The 20,080-nt window shown below is 53.8% G+C and overlaps 1 protein-coding gene across 2 annotated transcripts; it reads left to right on the top strand.

Annotated features, from left to right (window-relative positions):
* Positions 1-1,938: 1,938 nt before the first annotated feature.
* Positions 1,939-14,729, top strand: LIMD2 (LIM domain containing 2). Of its 2 annotated transcripts, none has more exons than XM_075722769.1 (5): positions 1,939-2,061; positions 9,998-10,134; positions 12,777-12,821; positions 13,080-13,219; positions 13,745-14,729. In XM_075722769.1, exons 2-5 carry the CDS (start codon positions 10,093-10,095, stop codon positions 13,902-13,904), a joined length of 387 nt encoding a protein of 128 aa, XP_075578884.1. In that variant the 5' UTR covers positions 1,939-2,061; positions 9,998-10,092; the 3' UTR covers positions 13,905-14,729. The 2 variants fall into 2 exon arrangements, with proteins under 2 accessions (XP_075578884.1, XP_075578883.1); XM_075722768.1 differs by lacking the exon at positions 1,939-2,061 and adding an exon at positions 7,818-7,899.
* The last annotated feature ends 5,351 nt before the right edge of the window (positions 14,730-20,080 follow it).

Raw genomic sequence — 20,080 nt, 5'->3', positions numbered from 1 at the left:
TGAGCATGCGTGGATGTGCATGTGTGTGCATATATGTGCATATGCCCACATACATGCACATGTGTGTGCATGCATGTGCCTGTGCATGTATGGGGAGTTGGACCTGCAGCGTTTCTCACAGCAGGCAGAGCAGCTGCGGGAAGGACTCTGGTGCCAGGGGAGCTCCCATGGGACATGGGCTCAGGCCCCAGCTCTGCACCCATCCTGCATCCCCTACGGGTGGGTGCCAGAAGGAGCTCCCAGCCCTCTCCTCCTCCAGACCCAGTCCCTGTGGGGCGATGCTGTGGGAAAGGGAGGCAGACCAAGCCTGAAGACAGGACCCATTTGCCAGTGCATTTATGCCCAGAGCAGCACGCAGGTGACATGCTCTCAGTGGGGCTCGTTCGCTGCAGGCTTCCTGCACACCTGCCCTCGTATCGGAGCAGCGTGGCAATGCCTTGGACACTCTTCCGCTCTTCCCCATGCCCAGATGGACACTGGCTTTTGCCACCCTGCCAACCTCCTGCTGCACGATACGTATGACCATCCCTGTTGCTGGGTCTGGATCTGCTCAGCAACAGCTAATTTTACTATCGAGTCAAATTACTCTTTTATTTGCTCTTGGTGGCAGCGAGCCTTTTCATCACAGATGCTATTTGGGCAGTGCAGAGTGACAGAGGTGATAAATCATATCACCGCTGTCTCCTTGTCTAATAAACACTGCCGTACATTCCTTAATCGTATTTTTTGTACGGGGAATTACAGACAAACTCTGCACACAAAGATCACCTGCCTCTGGTGCTGGGCGCAGTCACTTGTCTCAGACTCGGGGCCATCTCCAGACGGCGTTCAGCTCTTGCCAATGGCACCATGCTGAGTTGAGGAGCCTAAACAAGCGTGTTTGTTCCTGCATCATCATTATCAAAGCTCTTCCCACCAACCCATCGCATATTTTGCCTCCATTTATCCCCCACTGGAAGAGTTTGGGAGGTTAAGGCGAAGTCCTCAGAGCCACAGGGTCCCTCTGCCTTTCTGCTGGCTCACGGCCATCCTGGCTTCCTTGGCTGGTCTCAAACTGTCTCCGAGTTCCCTTCAGGTTTTAACTCTTAATATTTAACCTATTTATTCCTAACATTTTGCCCCATTCCTGGGGAAATCCCAGCCCTCCAAACTTCAGCCACCCGATCCCAAAGCCTAGGGGCAGCACAAGGGAAGCTGGCTTTATTTCCAGGCAGCAATTTTGCTTGCCCGCTGAGAACCTGCCCTGGCAGATCTACCGACTACCATACACAGCACTGCTCCTATGCACGGCTCATCAACTCTCCGTGGAGCAAAACCCGGATTTCTGAAACCAGCACGTCTCAGCCTTGCCCCCCCCCCCCCCCCCCCCCAGGGCGGGTGAGGAGCTAGGGGTATTGCGATCCCCCTTTCCTGCCGCTGCCTGATATGACCCTTCCTCTGCAAACAGTTTGCTGAGGCTGGGGGCGGGGCGGACAAGTTTGGCTTTTGCAGACCCTGGATCCTCCAGGACGCTTGCAAGAAATCTTACACGAGTGGGTCAGTGCCACATGGGGAGAGCCCAAGGCCATGTCTGAAGTCTCGCACGAAGCCCATCTGCACACGCAGAACATGGCAAGGAGTGGGGGGAGAGGCTGGGCAAAGGCTAACTAAAGCGGGGGGGGGGGGGCACGCTGCCGGCAGGGAGGAAAGCGGAGAGGAAAATTCTCGGGGTCGGCAGCCAAGTCAAGGAGGTTGTGGGGATTCGGGGGGTGCTGGGGAGAGGGAGCCCGGGAAGAGAGGGGCTGGGGAAGGCTTGGGGTTAGAGGTTGTCTTCACACAAAGGAGCAAGCGGCTGGAAGCCGGTAGGACGCCGAGAGCCAATCACCGCGGCAGCCCGGCGATAAAAGGGCTCGGGAGGCGGCCGGGGAGCTCGCAGGAAACCGCTCCCGCAGCCCCGGCCTCTGCAACCAGCAGAAAGGGAGCAAGAACACCCTTGCCAGCAGGGACGGCCGGACAGACCGACTCACCCTACCGGGGTGAAGCCCTCCTGCTCGGCATCGCCGTGAGGAGCCCAGGCATATGGTGAGCCTTCTCCTGGGGAGAACAACAGGGCTGAGAGGCAGCGGGCGGCTCGGCGGGAGACAAGGGTGGTCCCCGAGATGCGGGGAGCGAGGGGGTTCATCCATCCCGGGGATTGCTGCCGATCGCAGTTCTGCTCAGCGGTGGGAAGAGAGGCAGGCGCTGGGGGGAGAAAGCAAGACCGAGCGGTGGGGACGGAGAGAGAGGCAAGCACCCGGGGAGAAAGGGATGGAGAGGAGGGGGGAATGCAAAGACAGGGAGAGCGCCAGCAAGCAGCACTGCTGGCCAGCCACACAGCAGATGGGGGGGGGGGGCTCACCCCCCCCCGCACAGCTCCCCGGGAGGAGGTCCCACCCAGATGCGCTGGGAACTTTTTTGCTTTAGGAGGAGGCTCGGCCAAGGTGGTCGCGGGAAGCAGATTCAGGGTGAGGGGAAACACAGCGGGGGTCCGTTCTCAGCCCTGGGTGGCCTCGCTGGGGTCAGGTGGGGGCAAGGAGACGCTGTCTGAGCTCCAGGAGCCTGTTGAGGAGCAATGCTGCTGAAGGGGGGGTGAGCACCCCGTGCCCTGCGTGAGCTGAGGGGGTGAGGGGCTTGTACCCAGCGTGTCATGGGGACAAGAGCAAGCAGAGGCCTGTGTTCACTGGATCCACTGCAGCGGGCATCTTGGGGTGCAGAGTTTTGGCGCTCACGCCTCCCATTTGGGCTGTAATTCCCCCTTTGTGTGCTGCAGTATGTGCCAGAGTGGGGCTGGACAGATGCATTTTATTAAGCTGATTGGAAAGAGCAGAGATGGAAGAAAACCTGTTAGAGCCCAACTCCCTTATCCCCCTTTGTTAATGCCTGCTAATGCTCGCTAGTGTGTCTCCTACCACCTCATCCAGCCTGTCTTTAAACCTTTCCAGTGACAGGTCTTTACACCGCTTCCCTAGGGAGGCTGTTGCATGACTGTGAGATTTAATAACAACGCAAATACCCTGATCTCTGACATAAACCTTATACAGCCAGGGATCTCCCAAGGCTTCACAAAGGAGAGCAGCTCTGCTTTCATTGGGGGGGGGGGGGGGAAGGGAACAGGAAAAAAATGAAATTATTTGTCCACTGTCACCCAAAAATCGGCAGCAGAGCTGGGAATCAAGCCCAGGTCTCCTGAGTCCCAGTCCGGTGCTGTAACTAGCATGTTTTGAGACAGTCTGATCTGTCTAATCCCCTTGGATCAGTTAAAACCAGCTAAGCTACCTTACAGATCATATTTTTGATCACTTTTCTGCTGATTTTTGTTCATGGGGTGGGCATCAGTTTTGAAAGAACATAATTCAGCAGCCTGGATCATGCCTTGGAAACTGGGCTTTGCCCACCAAAGGCATCATGTGAGGGCTCTCGCAGGGAAGACATTGGGTGCCCCAGCTGAGCTGTTGTGTCTTTGGCCAGGAGTAGCACATCTGCAGCATTATTAATGTAGATTACAAAATAATTGCAGGGCAACCAATCAAGCCTAGTCCAAAGCGGCTCCAGCATTAATGTCCTTTTTAAATGGGAACCCTGCAAGAAGCAAATTCCCAGTTAATAAGTGAGGGTCTGTCAGAACCAGCCTCTTGGGCTTTGTGAAGTGACTGAATGCGTCGTCTTTTTCATATAGCTTAAAACTAGGTTCCTGACCTTTTTTGGTCAACAAAAATCTCATGAGATTTCTCATTAGAGAAGGGAGTTCCTCTTCTGGCTTCCTTCAGCGAGTCAGTCCTGTGAGCCTACAACTACCCCCTACAGTCCTACAGGGCAGTGGATTTTTTTCTTTTCCTTTTTGCCCATCCTCAGCTTTTGCAGGGTTGTTGTCCATTGTCAGGTAGCTGCCATGTTCCCTCAGAGGTGTCTGCCTTTCACTTTCCAGTGAAGTCATTTTTATCTGCCATCTGGGGGTGTTGCAGAGCTTACCTAGCTGTTAGCAAAAGCTCTGGGATGGAAAACATTAAATCTGGGTGAAGGGGTTATTGCAATCAATATTAAGCACACTTTAGACATATTTCTCACTCCTCTGGTGTGCCCATAACCCTCTCCATATGGCCAGCTCAAGGGTTTTCAGACACAAGGATCCTCAGCAACCTCTGATGTGCCTCTCCAGGGCTTGCTTTTCCTGGCACACTGAAATCGTGTGGCCTTGCAGAGCACCAGATCCTGTACTGGGCTGTATGGCATGTTGGATCCTAAAAGGGAGGATGGAGGTGAAGGCTGAAAATAGAGCAGCTCAAAAAGAATGATCTTTTGAGAGATTTAACCTATGAATATCATTTTGGTGGTGCGCTTTTTTGACACAATCGGCATTTGGATAGCAAATGCAGGAGGACGCAGCAGTTCTCGCAGGGGTGGTGTGGGGGCAGGGACCGTGGAAAGTGGTTGTGCTGTGTTTTGGCCTCTCTGGAACAGGACTTCTGCTCTTGCTGTGTCTGCAGATGGTGAAACAGCAGAAGCTCTCAGGAGGGACTGGCAGGGTTCTTTCAGCACTTTGCTTAAAATATGGGCTAACCCACATAAGAAATGCCAGTCTAAAGTCTGGTGTTTTACAGGTGATATTCCGTGACAGGAGATTAGCCAACATAACATTTACAGGTTATGTTTGGGAAAAGAGGAAATTACAGGCAATTACAGGTCCATTAATTGGAATACAAGAAAAGGTGAGTTTCTAGAATAGGTTTTGGAAGAGTAATCAAAGACATGGTGTTGGGAAGCAGAATAAAATGCAGTGTGGTTTTAACACAGATCATGTCAAGTTGGCTCAGTATCTTCCTTGGATATGATAACTGACTTCTGAAACAACAGGGCCTCGTGAATCTGGATTTAAGGAAAGCACTTGATACAGTGCCCCAAGGAAACGATTATTTAGGTGGAGGCAGGAAAGAGGATAGCGAAGAGACAGCAAAATGGAAGGAGGCTCTTCTCATCTTCCCAGCAGGTTTTCTGCTGTATTTGCTGTATCTGAACTCCTAGGAAGGTACGAGATCCCAGGGAGCAGAGACTCCCTTCAGACCATGATTTTTAACGGATGCCATTAAACATGGCCACGGTCCCAGGAATGGGCTGCTCTGTACTTCAGTTTCTGCTTCTGGAAAATGGATGAATCCCGGCAGCATCCTCCTGCCCCGTCTGCCCCCGTGCTGAGAGGCAGGGGCTGGGGACCAGCCTGGTCCCCCTTGCCCCTGGTCCTTCCAGGGCTGTGCACCTCCTCCTCAGGGGAGGCAAGCTGAGGCAGGGACAAAGGTGGGAGAGCAGAGCAGGTGGGCAGGGGCTTCCCTCAGGCTCCCTCCTTGCTCATGTGGGTCCTCCATTGTTGCCCTGACAAAGACAGCCCTGTTCCTCCCCACAACTATTCCTTGTCAGCATCCCTCAGCGTTTCGACTGCAGATTTCCTGTGCACCGACAGCCTTTCAAGAGGCAGCCTGGGTGCAGAATGTGGGTGGAAAGCAGATTAGTGGGGCAGGCTGGTGGAAGGTAGCTCTGTGCTGTGGGGTGTGGGCTGGGGCAGGTCTGTGTGGTGGGGCTGCTCTCCAGAAACCTCATGAGCAGGGTAGTGGTGTCCACAGCAGTGGCCTGGCTGCTCCTCCCTGGAGTCCTCTGCCCCATGTCAAGCCAGCAGGGACATGCCCTGGGTCCCAAATACTGGTTGAGGTCAAGCAGTTGGCTTGAAGCCACACAAGGAGCCAAGATCTGAAGCTGAATTAGGGTCTTCCATGGCTAAAGCTGGAGCCATGACGACCAGGCTTGCTCCTTCACCCCCCCCCCCCCCGCCCCCCCCCCAAACTGCAGCTTGCTGTTTCTTCCCACACGTGACAAGCTGAAGCAGTACTGGGGTCACTGTGCCCAGTTCTGGCATTGGCCCCTTTGATGCTGGCTCTGCACCACACTTTGTTTCATTGGTGTGAATTGGCTGTGAGGCCCATAGGCTGCAGAAATGGACCAGCTGGCCAGTGAGCTGGGTGATTCCTGGGCTCAGGAGACAGGTTCTTCCAGCTCCTCTTCACCTTCCCACACAGTCCTGCTGAGAGACACCATGGGCTGAGCTGGCCATAGAGCTGGAGGGTCAGCAGCTGTCTTGTGTGTAGGCTGCACTAATCCTGCACCTGATCTTAGGGACATCAGTCCCCACAGCAATCGGCTTAGCCCACGATTTCCTGGGGGAGAGGGTTGACAGCCTCTCTGAGGTGTTGAGCCCCTGCCCATGCCTTGCCATGCTGCTGGGAATACTCTGCGTCCTCCCAGGAGGGAGGAGGAAGGGGCCTGGATCCCCCATGCCACACTTTGCCTTTGGGAAAGTCTCTTGCAATGGTACAGTGATCCCAGCAGTAAACATACATTTCACAGGGCTGCTAATGGGAACCATATGGCAAAGAGGGGCCTCTTGCCCTCTGCAGTCACACTGCTTTCCAATGCCGGAAACCCATCAGCTTTCGGAGAGGCCATTAGCCTGCACGGGGCTGGAGGCCTGCTGGGAGCAGGCTGGCTCAGCAGTAAGGGCAGCCCTCCTGGTGAGGGGAAAGGGTGAAAGGCTCCCTGCACCCATCCTGGCTGTGGGAAATGTGATGCTTCAGAGTCAGGTCAGGGGGATTGGGGAATTTCCTTGAGGGGCCACCCCAGATGCTTCCCTCTCCCTACAACTGCCCCCAGAGTCAGGCAGGAAGGTGAGAGGGGATGGGAGAGGCTGCTAGGCAAAAGCTCTGTGACCGAGCAGCTTCTGGAATGAATGTTGCCTTCCTCACCCCAAACTGCTCCCTGTTTGGTGCTAGAATACCCAGAGCCATAGCACCTCTCTAGCTGCTCTTAAACAGCAGCAGGCACATGTCCCCTGCGGATGCCGGACAAGCTCCAACCCCAAGGTCCTCAGTCAAACATCAGCTTGCTGAGATCGCCAAAAAAGCCCCTAGAGCAGCACTGGCAGCTGCCTGTGATGACCTGTGGGCAGGCAGAGCTGGCCGCTCGGGCACCAAGTGCATCCTGCTGGCTGTGGTGCCATGTCTCTGGAGCACACCAAGATCCACCTCCCTCTGTGTCTGTCATGCTGTGGCCACCAGTGCTGCCATCAGAAGCAGCTCTGTCTCCCTGAGTAGACAGCACAAACCTGGATCCCTTGGAGAAAGGGAGTTTTTGTTTACACTGGCCATTGGATGTTCCCAACAGGGGCAGGAAGAGCGGAGACTGTAAAAGCAAAGGGGTTCTCACCTTGTCCTGAGCCAGATGCCTGAAATTGCTGGCTGCATGACTAGGAGAGGGACAGTCCTCAGCCCTGCTCTTCCCAGGCTGCATAGATGGCTAAGAGCCTTAGGGAACAGAGGTTTGGAGAAGTCAGGTCTAGCAGTTACAGTGCCAGCCTCCACGGTGGAGACTCGGACTTGGCTTTCTTGCTTTGTCACAGATGCCCTCTGTGCTCCTCAGAAAATCAGCGAGCCCCTCCCTGTGTGCTGGAGGGTTGCCCTAGCAATTGTGAAGGCTTCGTAACATCAATGTGGCAGCATGTCCTTAAGCAAAGCCTGTGCCACTGGTGTTCCTCTGCTCACGGAGGCTTGTGTTGACTGCCTTGGGCTCAAATCCCATCCTGTGCCGACTAATGCCTCCTTGGAAGAGCGATGACAGCAGCCGAGAGCCTCCTAGAAACCCTCCTGTGCTTTCTAACTTGCTCTGTTTCCCTTATTGCTTCAGCACACCCTTCCCCTTTGAGATTCTACTCTTGCCTCCTGTCCTTCGGCAGGAAGGACATTTAGCGACTTCTACTCATGTGCCTGTAGGGCAGCTACACCGGAGGGGACCTCTCATTTGAAACGAAGGCTAGGAGAGCGTGGGCACAAAGCTGCAAGCAGGGTACGTGTACAGAGGGGAAGAGGGATGTTAAGAGGATGGGGCTGGATGGAGAACATCAAGCCATGGAGTAGGATAAGTGGGATGGCATTGAAGGGAACAGGGTTTGGGGGCAAGAGAAGCGAAGGAACAAATAGCAGGTGGAAGGCGCCGGGGAGCATGTGTGTATGGGGAAGGGCAAGAGGGGGATGATGGAGAGACCGGGGAAACTGAGGGAAAGAAGGCTGGGGTAGGGGAGGAAGATGAGCTGTGAGGGAAGAGGAAGGTAAGCTGGGGGTGGAGAGATGCTTGTGGCAAAGGCAGGGGAGAGGGTGAAAGGCAGGTGAAAAGGGGGAGGGTTGTGCATCCGCATTAGAAGCCTGCATGGGGTAGGGATCAGAGGGGTGCCCCCCGGGTCTGCGCTGGGCTCTAGGCACTGTGCAGACCCTGGAGACATGAGGTGGAGGGTCCTGTCCTAGGGAACGGGGGGCAAAGAGGGGCTGTGGGCTTGGGTCACAAGTCCCTGCTGCCGGGGCTGCTCCTTGGCAAGGTCTGCCCCGGCCCCCGGCGTATGCTGGGTACAGCAGCAGCCGCCTGTGTGTTGCCATCCGCCCCGCTTGTTGAGCAGGAAATAACAAGCAAACCGCAGAGGAGACGGGAAGTGATTTAGGTAAAATCGGAGCCATATTCTCAGGCAAGGCTGTGAAATGTTTGTGACGAGGGCCATCCAGCCCCCCAGGCCTGCATGGGGTACCCCAGCTCACCCGCTACTGCTCAGGACCTGGAGCAAAGACCTCAATTCTCAAAGCAGTGACTTTGGGTGCTCAGCTGAGCACAATGTAAGGCTGATGTCAGCTGCTGGGTGTTGGCATGTTTTAGGCAGCCAAAGAGTCCCGAAAACCCAGGGCCGGTTTACAAATGTCACCATGAGATTGGCATAGCGGAGACGTCCCCTGCCCCAGGCCCTCCACCCTGGCATGTCTTTTGCGCTGGGGCTTTCTCAGGGTCTACCCTAGCCCTTGGGCGGCAGGAAAGTTTTTGGGGTGACAATATGAGAACAAGAGGTTTCAGGAGGAGAGGAAAGCAGCTCCAGACAGGAGCAGGGGGGTGCTGGTTTGCCAGCCCCCAGCACATCCCCATCATGGCAAAGCTGCACAGCCACCCCTTCACCCTCCGATTCCCTACTCTGCTCCTCCCTCTGCATCATTTGCTCAACCCCCATCTCTGTCTTGCATATGCAAAACCGGGCCCATCAAACCTGACCTTTTATGGGTGTTTTGAAGGTAGGGTGCAATGGGGAAAAAACCCTGAGGATCTGTCAGTGCCGTTTCAGCTAATTTTTACCAAAAGGGGTGATTTGCAATGCTGGTGGGTTTTTTTCCTGTGCTGCATTAAAATTGGTCCAAGACCTGACAAACTCATCCTCCTGGGCACTTGGCACATTGCACAGAGGCCACAGCTTACGGGTCTCAGCCTAAAGGCAATGTGGGCTCCCCAGAGAAGACAAAAGCCCCATCACTCGCTCTGCTGAGCTGTGATCTATTCTGTTCAGTAAGGCTTTTCTGGGCTAAAATTAGACTAAAATCACTGTCCTTGCTCCAGCAATGCCAGTCCTTTAGTGGCTACATCAGTGAAACACTGGGTGCTGGTTTTGCTGCCTCGGCAGGACAGTGGCTCTGCTGGGAGCCATAGCCTTGCTGCTAACAGCTTGGCCGTCACCTGGCAGTTGCCTTCCATGCGTGGGTTTGGAGCAGAAGCCACCACATCGCCTTCTGCTCATGTTTCCAGCAGCCCTCTCCCACCCTAGCCCAGTATCTTTGTATGGGAAGGAGGACTAGAGCTACGGAGCTGTATGCCAGCCTCACCTCAGTGCCCCTGATCACCTGCCAGCTTCCTAAAACCGAGCAGTATTCCAGACCTGCATCTCCTGTCTGCCAGTCCAGTCTGGCATGCCTAAATATCTTGGATCCCTCAAGAAATCCCTAGACCAAAGTGGCTGCAGAGACCCCATGGAGGAAGCTTCGAGCTTGCCGCTGTCACGCACCAGCTCCTGCAGAGTTATGCAGCTGCTGGGTTTGGGGTGATGAAACCAGCCACACTTGTGTTGACATTTCCTTTCCAGGTGTTGCAAGAGGTCTGTCTTAGACACCTCCCCCGGGAACATCGGCCCACAAACTTCAAGCTCAGGATTAAATAGACAGAGGAGGGGAAGGAACCATGTTCCAGGCCACAGGACCCGCCAGCCCACCCCCAACTCATGTATGTAGCATCCCCTGCGGTTTGTATGAGAATTTCAAACCGGGTTTTGGTTCTCATGGATGGAGGGTTGTGTACAGAAGCTGTATTCTGAACTTGACATTTTAGGGTGATCAAAGGCACAGTCGCTGCTACCCAAACAACAAAACTGGGGATGGGAATGTTCCAGCAGAAGGCGCGGTTTGCTGAGCACATTGCAATGCCAGCATCCAGGCTCTGGTCCGTACAGAGCTGCTCACCCTGCTCCCGTCTCGGGTTGCTGACTGTTTGTTTGTGTTTCCATGGCTTTCTATGATCACAACTGAGAGCATGTGAGCTGCTTAAGATTGGAGTGATTGGAGATGGAAAAGCATAAAGGCTCAAGAACATCTCCTGATGGGACAGGATATGGCCCTTCCCTGTGGGAGGATATATCAGATATGAAATAGATAGCATGCCTGATCAGAGCCAGAAGGCTGCCAGGAAGTGACGAGCAACGGTGGATTGCCTGTAGCCTTGGGAATGGATGTATTCCAGCTCCAAAGAGGCAACGTTTTCCTTAGCTCTGGTCAGCTGAGCCTGGAAACAGTATATTAAATCCTAACCCCAGGAGAGCACCTGCGGTTGTTGTACCAGTGCCAAGGGATGCAGCTGGTTTTACGTGGCCTGAGTCTCTTCGCTGCCCATGTCCCTCTGTTGACTTTGGCTTACTCTTCCAGCCTTGTGGGAGTGAGAGGAAAATCATGTCCCTGACCTGAGTCAATGAGAGCAGCTGAGAAACGTCTGAAGAGGCAGCTCAGTAAAGTGAGAGTTTCCTGTGTGTCTCTTAGACAAACCGTTTCCAAAAAATACAAAGGAGAGACGATGGGGAAGCATAAAACAGGAGGAACAGGGGATGGAAGATCAGCCTGGGGGCAGAGAGAAGGGGCAGTGCTGGCCAAGCAGCCCCAAACCAGCAGCAAGAGGAAGGACAAAGAGGCAGTGGGATGATGTTCTGGGGTCACACTGCCCCAACCTTGGGAACAAACAGTGCAGAGGGTGAGCCAGTCTGTTGTAAAGCGGTCCTGGCTGGTTCACCTTGCTAAAAGTGTGTTTACCCCTTTGATCCTGATCGCTTGAAAGAAGGGAGCATTTTCATCAGTGCAAAAGCCGGCTAAAATACTTGCAGGTGGCTGACTAGGACCCAGTGGGTGCCTGTGCAGTCAGCTTGGGGAGGGTGCAGGACTGTGGGGCTGCACGGTGGGGCAAGCAAAGGGGAGGAGTGGGAGGTGATTTGGGAAGAGATGACTTGTTGCAGCTGCAGATGGGAGAGCATGCACTGAGACCCTGCTCTGAAATCCTGGCGGCAGGGGCACAGGCACTCGGTGTTTGGGTGTCTCTGCCCTGTTGTTCCTCCCACAGCTGCAGGGTCCGAGTAATGTCTACCCCCACCAAGCTGAGGAATGCCATGGAGCGTGTCTTCAACTCTGACCTGCCCCGCTGCCCCTCCTGCCCACCCCCCACCCCCCAAGGCTGAAGGCTTTTCACTCTGGCTTGCAGTGCAGGCGTTTCCTGTGCAGCACAGCAGTGTGACGGGCTGGTAACGGAGCTAGCGGAGGAACTCAGAAATGAAACATCCGCTGAGGGGGAACCAGCACAATGTGCTCCATGACGGTGAGGGGCACCCTAGTTATGCCCTGGAGGAACTGGCAGCCTACCACCCTCCGGCTGCAGGCAAAGACCCTCACTGGCAGCATTACTAGAGTCCTGTGCACATCCAGCAAGAGAAGGGTTTATTATCACTCTCCAGCTCTGTGGGGTAAACTCTGGTTGGCCAGAAGGAGCATGAGCAGCATCTCTTACCAAAGCAGAGCTGCTGTTAGTAGATGCATAAGCCAGCAGGTGACAATTTGCCAGTGCAGGTCATCACAGAGAGCGTTTTGCCAGGGGCTTGTGCTGCAGCAGCTCAGCAAGCCCTTTCCCCCTCTCTGCCTGCCACAGGACCAAACTGTCCCCCAGGGATGTGGAAGCAGGGCTCCTCTGCTTTGCTGCTCTTATTCCTTGGGGGGTAATGCCAGGGTAGCCAAGGACAGTAACTGATGCCTGCAGATGGTGAGAGCTGCTCATCAGTGGGAGAGTTGTTACCCTTGGGCTGTGCTCTGCAATGCCTACACTGTGACATCTCCTGGATCTGTGCTTGGGTGCTACCACCACCGAAGAGGTCTGCTATACCTTGGCCATGGAAGAAGCAAAGCTGTGCCATGCTCCTATGTCTGAGACAGAGGCCTCAGTGAGCAGTGCTGGATGAGAGAGCTGGCTGCTCTGCCCCCACAGCCCCGGGCAAGTACCAGAGCCTCCTGGTGCCCAGAGTTCCTTCTCTGCAATATGTACATGCTTTTTACTCTTCTTGTATTTTCCTCTCTTCCTTCTCCTCTCTTTGGGAAGAGCACCACAGCACAGGAAATAGCTTGCACATGAGGACCTGACAGAGGTCATGGCTTCTGCGCAAGTGAGTTCAGAGATGGTCACCGTGTGCCTGTGACAGCCAGGCAGAGGCCGCTGGCATGCCCCAAGGTCCTGCAGCTCAGCTGACCGTACTGATCCTCTGCTGCTCCTCCTTCAGTGCAACCCGGTGCCAGGCTTGTCAGTCCAGGCTCTCATTTTGATTTCTCTTCTTCCCTTCTTAGGAGGCAAAGAACAACTCAGGAGGCAGCACGGTGCAGCGCTCCAAGGTACCTGCAATCTTACCGCATCCTACTGATTCACAGCGAGGGGGGAAGGACCTAAAGCCTAAAGGCCAAGCACCGGTCCAGCCCAGCTTCAGTGGAGCGGTACAGGGAGGGCGAGGGGAGATGGGGTTGCCTCACGCTAACCAATGCTCCAACAAATGGCAGCATGAATGTTAGGGAAGAGGGCTGTGGTGGGAGCCAGGCACAGGATATCCCAAACCCCTTGCTCATCCTCCCTCCCTCTGGTCTCCCCTTGCCCAGTCCTTCAGCCTGAAGGCACAAGTGAAGGAGATGTGCACTGCCTGTCAGAAAACCGTCTATCCCATGGAGCGGCTGGTGGCGGATAAATTCGTCTTCCACAATGCCTGCTTCTGCTGCAAGCACTGCCACACCAAGCTCAGGTGAGTGGCCTGGGAGGCTGCTGCGGTGCTTGCTGATGGCAAGGTGGATAGGTGTCACTGTGGCTCTGCCTAGCCTGGGTGGGGGAGGCCCTTCCAAATAGCACACCCACCCACCCATCACAGGTCTTCCTCCTCTTCTGGGGTAGCTAAAGGCCCCCAGCCCACTCATCACAGCAAAAAAGGGCTTATCTGCCCACCTGGTATGAAAAAGAGTTTTATCCCTCAAAAGCAGGGAGAGACCTCCAAGGTAACACAGAGCTGAGCCACAGCTTCCTCCTAGATGACACAGAGCCAAGGCTGAGCTTGCCCTGCGGGACCCCTTCTGTACAGACCTTTAATGCTGCTCACAGCAGCCCCTAACATCCTGAGCTGGCTGGAGGGAGCAGTTGGCCCTTTCTAAGGGTCCCCCCTGTTGCGTGTTCCCGCCTCCTTCCTCCCCTGTCCCAGTGCCCCCAAGCCTCACATGCTCCCTGCCAGCCTGCAGCTGAGTCCCTGTGCCCAGCTAACCCTGCCTTCCTTCCCCAGCCTGGGCAGCTATGCGGCGCTCCACGGGGAATTCTACTGCAAGCCCCACTTCCAGCAGCTCTTCAAGAGTAAAGGCAACTACGACGAGGGCTTCGGGCGCAAGCAGCACAAGGAGCTGTGGGTGCACAAGGAGGTAGAGAGCGGCACCAAGTCAGCGTGAGTGGGGCCAGCCCACCCTTCCCTGGAGCCCAGCAGAGACGGCACGGAGCAGTGCTGAGCCAGGGGCTAACTGAGCTGATGTAAAGCAAAGGGGACCCAAGGGCCTGTGGGGTGGTGAGCGAAGGGAGGGAGCCCAGCCTTCTTTGCAGGATGCTTAGGGGGGTCCTACAGGCCATAAGGCCAGGGCAGAGGTGACCAGGGTAGAGCCCCCAGACTGGAAGCTGTCCCTCTGCAGGCTCCTGTTCGTACGTTTCAGGCCTGCCACCATGGAGGAGGAGACTATCTGGAGGCTTTACCTAGCCTGTAAGTCACAGCAGAGCTCCCAGCTCCTGCCACACCAATCTTGCCTTGCTGGGGCTCCGAATAAGGAGGGTCCTTGGTTTACATCAGCTCAGTTCAGCTGGGATTGTTCAGCCTTAAGGATGTTGCCCTGTGACTGTTTAACAGTGTCTGTCTTTTTTATATTTGCCTTCGATCGGTACGTTCTGTGCTGGAGCCTGGCACGGCAGCTTCACGTGTGACACTGCGCCATGCGCTCTTTTATTTTTGTAATACAAGGTTTCCGAGCCTTCCCTGTCTTGTCCTGTGTTCCCAGGGGTTTGGGGAGGTGGGCGTAGCAGTCGGGTCTGCCTCTTACTGCCCAGTTACTGTGGAAAGAGCCTCTGCCCGTGCAGGATCAAGAAAGAATTCCTGGATACGCGTGTGTAATGTTATGACGGAGGCAGACTGGGGATCCCCTTTAGGGATCGAACTCAGGATTTCAAATTGTGCACCAGCATTACTACCCTGTGAGCTACACACCCCAGCTGTAACTGCATGCCAGCTTCCACATGGAGCCCAGACCACCCTCAAAGGGAATTCACCGTCTTGAGAATTAGATCCACCCCTTTGCCCTGCACACATTTTGTGGCTTACTCGCTTCCCCCTCCCTATCAATAAACATTGTGCCCTGCCTCTGCAAGCAGGTGCTGGCTCAATTCACTCTGCAGCCAGCACACTGGGCAGGACAGGCATCAGAGCTGGGCTGACTGGTGCAACACAAGGTCTGGTTTGGACCATCTGCTGAGCTGTGATGTTTGGACAGTATAGTCCATACAAGTGAATGAGCGCAACGTGAGAGCTCTCCTGCCAGGCTGGAGAGCCTAATGCAGCGAAACCAGGGAAAGCAGGTGAGTCTGGCTTTAGTTACTATTTACCTCCTTCCTCCACACATGATTTTTAAGACTAGCTTGAAAGAGTAAGAATTTGGGAACCCCATGTCTTTCAAATGCTACGGGAATCAGGCTTTTTAGAGCCCACATAGCAGAGCAACAGCCTTTGCTATGAACAGCAAGAGCCCCTGTTCCATCACTGACAGATAACATCAGCTGCCGCTGAGCACATCCTGTCTGGGAAAATCCAGACGCAGCCATGAAAACAGGAGCTAAGGATTGAAGGGGGAAAAAGATGGATACGGGTAGTCCATAGGGAGTCCCCAGAAGAACAGATGGTATGTATAGAGATGTGTTCTTAACCTAGGTCACTGTGGTACTCCTCCCTCAATACAAGTTCCTCTGGGGATCTAGATGTGCACCAGCAGCCAGGCAGCATCTCCGCAGCTCTCCTTTGCTGCCAAAGCTGGCTGCAGTCACACCTGACCCTGGGGAAGATACCTGTTGGATGAACCTGAGGTCCCTCCTGTTGGACAAGTTATTCCTCCTTCTTAGTTAAGAGCTTTTTAAAGGGCAAGTCTGTCAGCTCTTCTGGGTGGGGACTGCCTGGGGATTTACACTGCCAGCACAGCAGGGACTGCATGCAAACAGAGACCCTGGCAAGGCTCCAAGTGAGTTTCAGCCTCACCAAGTGCTTTAACTGTCCCCATCATGCAGGTGCTGCGGACTCCTCCTCACACCACCATGCAGGCAACAGATTTACACCGTGACAAAAGCTGCTTCCTGAGCAGCCCTGCAGCATTCATTGTCATAAAACAGAAACCAAGCGGTTGCTGCTCTGTGGCGAGGGTCTTGCAATGCTGTTTGGGTTGTGGCCCCTTCCTTCCTAAGGTTGGCTTAGAAAATGAAAGCAAACTCCTTGGTTTTACTTCCTGTTTCTTGCTGGCCTTGCTTCCCAATTTCCTCACCTCATCAGACAGCAGGCCAACCAGATACAAAGCATTTTTAACTATACCAGATGATTTTGCTGTAGGGGAAGGAGAAAAAGACCCCCAGCTTTTAAATGTTGGGCTTTCAGTTAAAAAGAGAACATTAAGCAAAAAGAACAAGGATGGTCCATTTCTCTCCTTCCCTCCCAAAAATTAAAGTTTGGGATTTTGCCTAAAGACAGTAGCACTCACCATTTTCTACCTACCCCCTTCTCATATGGGCACAGAAAATTCTCATTGACGTATCAGGAATGGAGAGAGCATGTGCAAGCAGAAGAGGTGCGAGATCTTCAGCCTGCTATCTGATCGTTTTCTGCACAGCCCCTTTTTCTGATTTTGAGAGCAGGAACCAATGACCAGGCTATGTATCACTGAAACAGGCTGCAGCAACCTGACGCCGGCACCACAGTTCAGGGGCGGGAAGCGAATCTGATAAGCATCAGATTCATGTTCAGGGAGAGAGACATTCGATACAGCTGCATTTCACAGAATGGCTGCTGCACACAAAGCAGTGAACAGCAAACTCTTGCTTCTCCGATTAACATGCCAGGCTCTGCACACAGGGAAACCCTAGTGGTAACACATGTGGGAAGACGTTTTAAACACTTCGAGCTTATCTTATCTGGCTGGTACATTTCACTGCACAAACAAAAGTGCATGCTTTCCCAGGGTGTACCGGAAGAAGCAGCGCTACAGAAACCCCAGGTTAAACTGTCTCTGACTGTGAGGTTTCTGTAAAACAGCTTAAAAAAAAGATGCCCAAACAGTTGTCTCTTTGTCCCTAATGTTAGCTAAAATCCAGCTGATTTTATGATGAGAGCTAGCCTTACCCCACTGGGACTGGAAACCTCCTTTCTGCATCACCCACACCCTTAGCATACCTTTTGGGCAACACGTACAAATATCCTTTTCTGAGCAGATGCTGTGACTTCTTATTGCAATGCTGTCGCTTCAAATCTCCATCTTTAAGCACAAGGGCTGTCTTTTTCTCATTCCAGCTGCCAGCAGCCTCCCTTGACGGCAGTCTAAACCAGCAATCTGTATGTATGGAGTTACCAGGATTCAGCATGTTCAGACCCCACAGTTGGCGGTAAGATTTAACAGTGTAAATGCCCATGAAGAGAAGGACCGCAGGTTCTCAGCATATATAGCTGCCAATCATTATAACAGCTTTTTATTCAAAATTTCTGAGTGGCCAGAAGCCAGCCATCAACTTTGAGTGGTGAGGGGAAGCTTTCTGTGCTCCCTGTGGTGAGGCTGAGCAGCACTACACAGCAGCACCCCATGCCATGGGACAAAGATGTTTCAAAGTGGTATCGAGACAGAAGCTGTCCAGACAGATGGGTTCAGAGAGAAGCTTGCAGCATCTGGCAAGCAAAGCAAGAGCCATGGGGATAGATACTGCCTGCAACCTACTCAAGAATGCCGCACAGAGCTTGCACCCTGTTGTGCTGAGATGAGCTACTTCAAGTTCCTTTCAAGCCGTGACCTGGTGGTCCCTGTTGGGGCCCCCCAAAAAAGGGGTGTGTGTGTCACAGCCCCAAAATGCCTGAAAATTTGGGGGTGGGGGTGTGTGGGGTGTTAAAAAAATATTAAAAACTGTAAATATGGGTGTGAGGCATTGAAGTAGAGAAAAATCTCTCATTTTTATATATATTGAAAAATAATATTCATTTTTATATATAAAAGGACTTCAAAATAAAAACCTGTATCTACTATATTATATGAATGTAAAAAAATTCCAAATAGAGATATATAGGGTTTTAAGATACAAAAATAACTTGTATATATAAATTAAAAAATGAGTTTAAAATGCAAATCAAAGATGATATATATGAAGGAATTTAAAATAGAAAAAAGTCTGAATAGATAGAGCTATGTACACTTACTCTGTGTTACATAGTAAGTCTTGGGTAGATATATGTAATCTAGATAGGGTTTATATGTTAGTGTAAATGGATAACTAAGTCTAAGTAGATATAATCGTAAGTAGGTATCTAAGTCTAAATATCTAAAAAGATATTAAAGTGTCAAAATATATGTCTAAACAGCTAGCCTAAATAGATGTTTATAAGTGTAAACAGACATAGTCTCAATAAATATGTGTAAATATATAAAAGTGTAAATATAAGTCTAAACAGAGATTATATATAAGTGTAAATAGATTATATATAAAATATATATTCCCTAAACATGTATATGTAAATGTCTGTGCTACATAAGGTTTTTAAAACGCAAAGAAACCCTATTTATAGAAAAGATTTAAAAACTCGATCCCAACTCTGATCTCTATTGAAGATATAAAAGCATTTTCAAAAGCTGCCCCTTCTCCTTTTCCCATCCTGATTTGGGGCCGATTCCCCCAAATGGGGACCTAACCCTGTGGGGCTGCGCACGCAGAGCGGGAGCTGCTGCCACAGCACAAAAATACCCCCAAACCCTGATTCTGGGTCTGCAATGGGGACCCAGCCCACCCCCAGTTTGGGGGGAACACCCCCCCAATTTGGGGCTCCTGGGAAAGACAAATCAGCCTGGATTTGTGCAGCCGGAAAGCAAAAAATACACAAAAACAAAAGGAAAAATCACCAGTTTTTATGTTGTAGAAAAGCGCAACCCCCCCCCCCCCCCCCCCCCCCCGAAATTAATATTATGGAAAAGAAAAAACAAAACCCAATTTGTATATTATGGAAAAGAGGGGGGGGGGAAAAAAACCCCAAACCAAAACCCCTCAGCAATTTGGGGGAAATTTGGCGTGAAACGCCGGCAGTGTGAAGGGCGCTGCTGGGGGTTACCCGCTGTGGGTACCTGACCCACCGGCAGCTCCGCTCCGGCCATGCCCGGCGAGCTCGCTGCCGCTGTGGATTCCCCCGGGTGGACGCCCTGGTGTCGGTCACCCCTACGCGTGTCCCCCCATGCAGCTGTCTACCCACCCCCCATCTGTCCGTGTCCGTCTCCTCGCCGTCCGCCTCTGCGTGCCTCTCTGCCCTCCCAAGCGTTTTCCGCGGAAACGTCACACTGCGTGAGGCTTTCCGTCACTGGGAGTCTTCCCCGTGCCGTGACGCCGCATCCCCTGCCCTCCTATCGCGTGCCCCGCTGCCCCTCCCCTCCCCTCCCCATCCCTGCTCCACGCCCCCGTCCTCGGCACCGCCCTCCCCGGACCCCTCTGCTTCTCGCCCCCCGCGCTGCTGCCTGCACGCAGCCCCCTGCCCATTGCCTCCACCCCAACTCTGACACCAGGATGCTTTTTGGTACAGAGGCAATGAATGGTGCTGCCTGGGCTGCGAGTGGGAAGAGGGCAGGGAAATAGAAGCCCTGCACCCCCGGTAGGTCACTGTCTCGGCGCGGTATAAACGCTGCTGGCGAGACAGGACCATTAGGATGATGCTGCCGGCCGGCGACGAGAAACCGGTACTGCAGCCCGCGAGCTGCGCATGCGCATTGCAGCCTTTGCCGCTGCTCGCCCGGCGACCGGAAGTGGATGCTGCAGCTCGGGAGCCGCGCATGCGCGGGTGCGTCCCCGTGGCCCGCGCTGCTGTGCGCCAGTAAAAGCGATGCGGTACTGCGGTGCCTGCCGGGTGATGCTGCCGAGCTCGTTGCTGCCTCCCGGTAAGGAAACCCCTCTGCCACCCCACGGGCGCGCTCTTGGCGGGCACTTGGCGCGCAAAACATGGAACTGCAGCGCTGGTGCCGCCCCTGGGCACACGCGTCCCGCCTGGTGCTCGCTGCTGCTGCCGTCTCGTGGCCGAAGCGCGGTGTAGCAGCAGTGCCGCCGCTTTTGCTGCTGCCGCAGCACGGCGGTGTCCTGGGCGTGATTCGCGGTGGTGGGTGACGGCCAGGACCACCGGTGAGGCGAGCGAGCCCCTTTGGTGGCTGCAGGGGTGTGTCCTGCCTGCTGGCCGCCCGGGGGTGGCGGGACGGGAAGCTTCAAGCCACCCGCTGCGGCAGGCTGCCGGGCTGCTGGGGGCGAGCGGGGTCAGGGCAGCCCCAGGGAGTTACCTGAGACCTGATAGAGGGGAAGAGGGGAAGAAGGAGGACAT

The sequence above is a fragment of the Pelecanus crispus genome, chromosome 18 (assembly GCF_030463565.1).
Source record: "Pelecanus crispus isolate bPelCri1 chromosome 18, bPelCri1.pri, whole genome shotgun sequence".
Taxonomy (NCBI): Eukaryota; Metazoa; Chordata; class Aves; order Pelecaniformes; family Pelecanidae; genus Pelecanus; species Pelecanus crispus.
The sequence above is the reverse complement of the archived record's forward strand: the minus strand, read 5'-3'. Positions and strand labels throughout refer to the sequence as shown.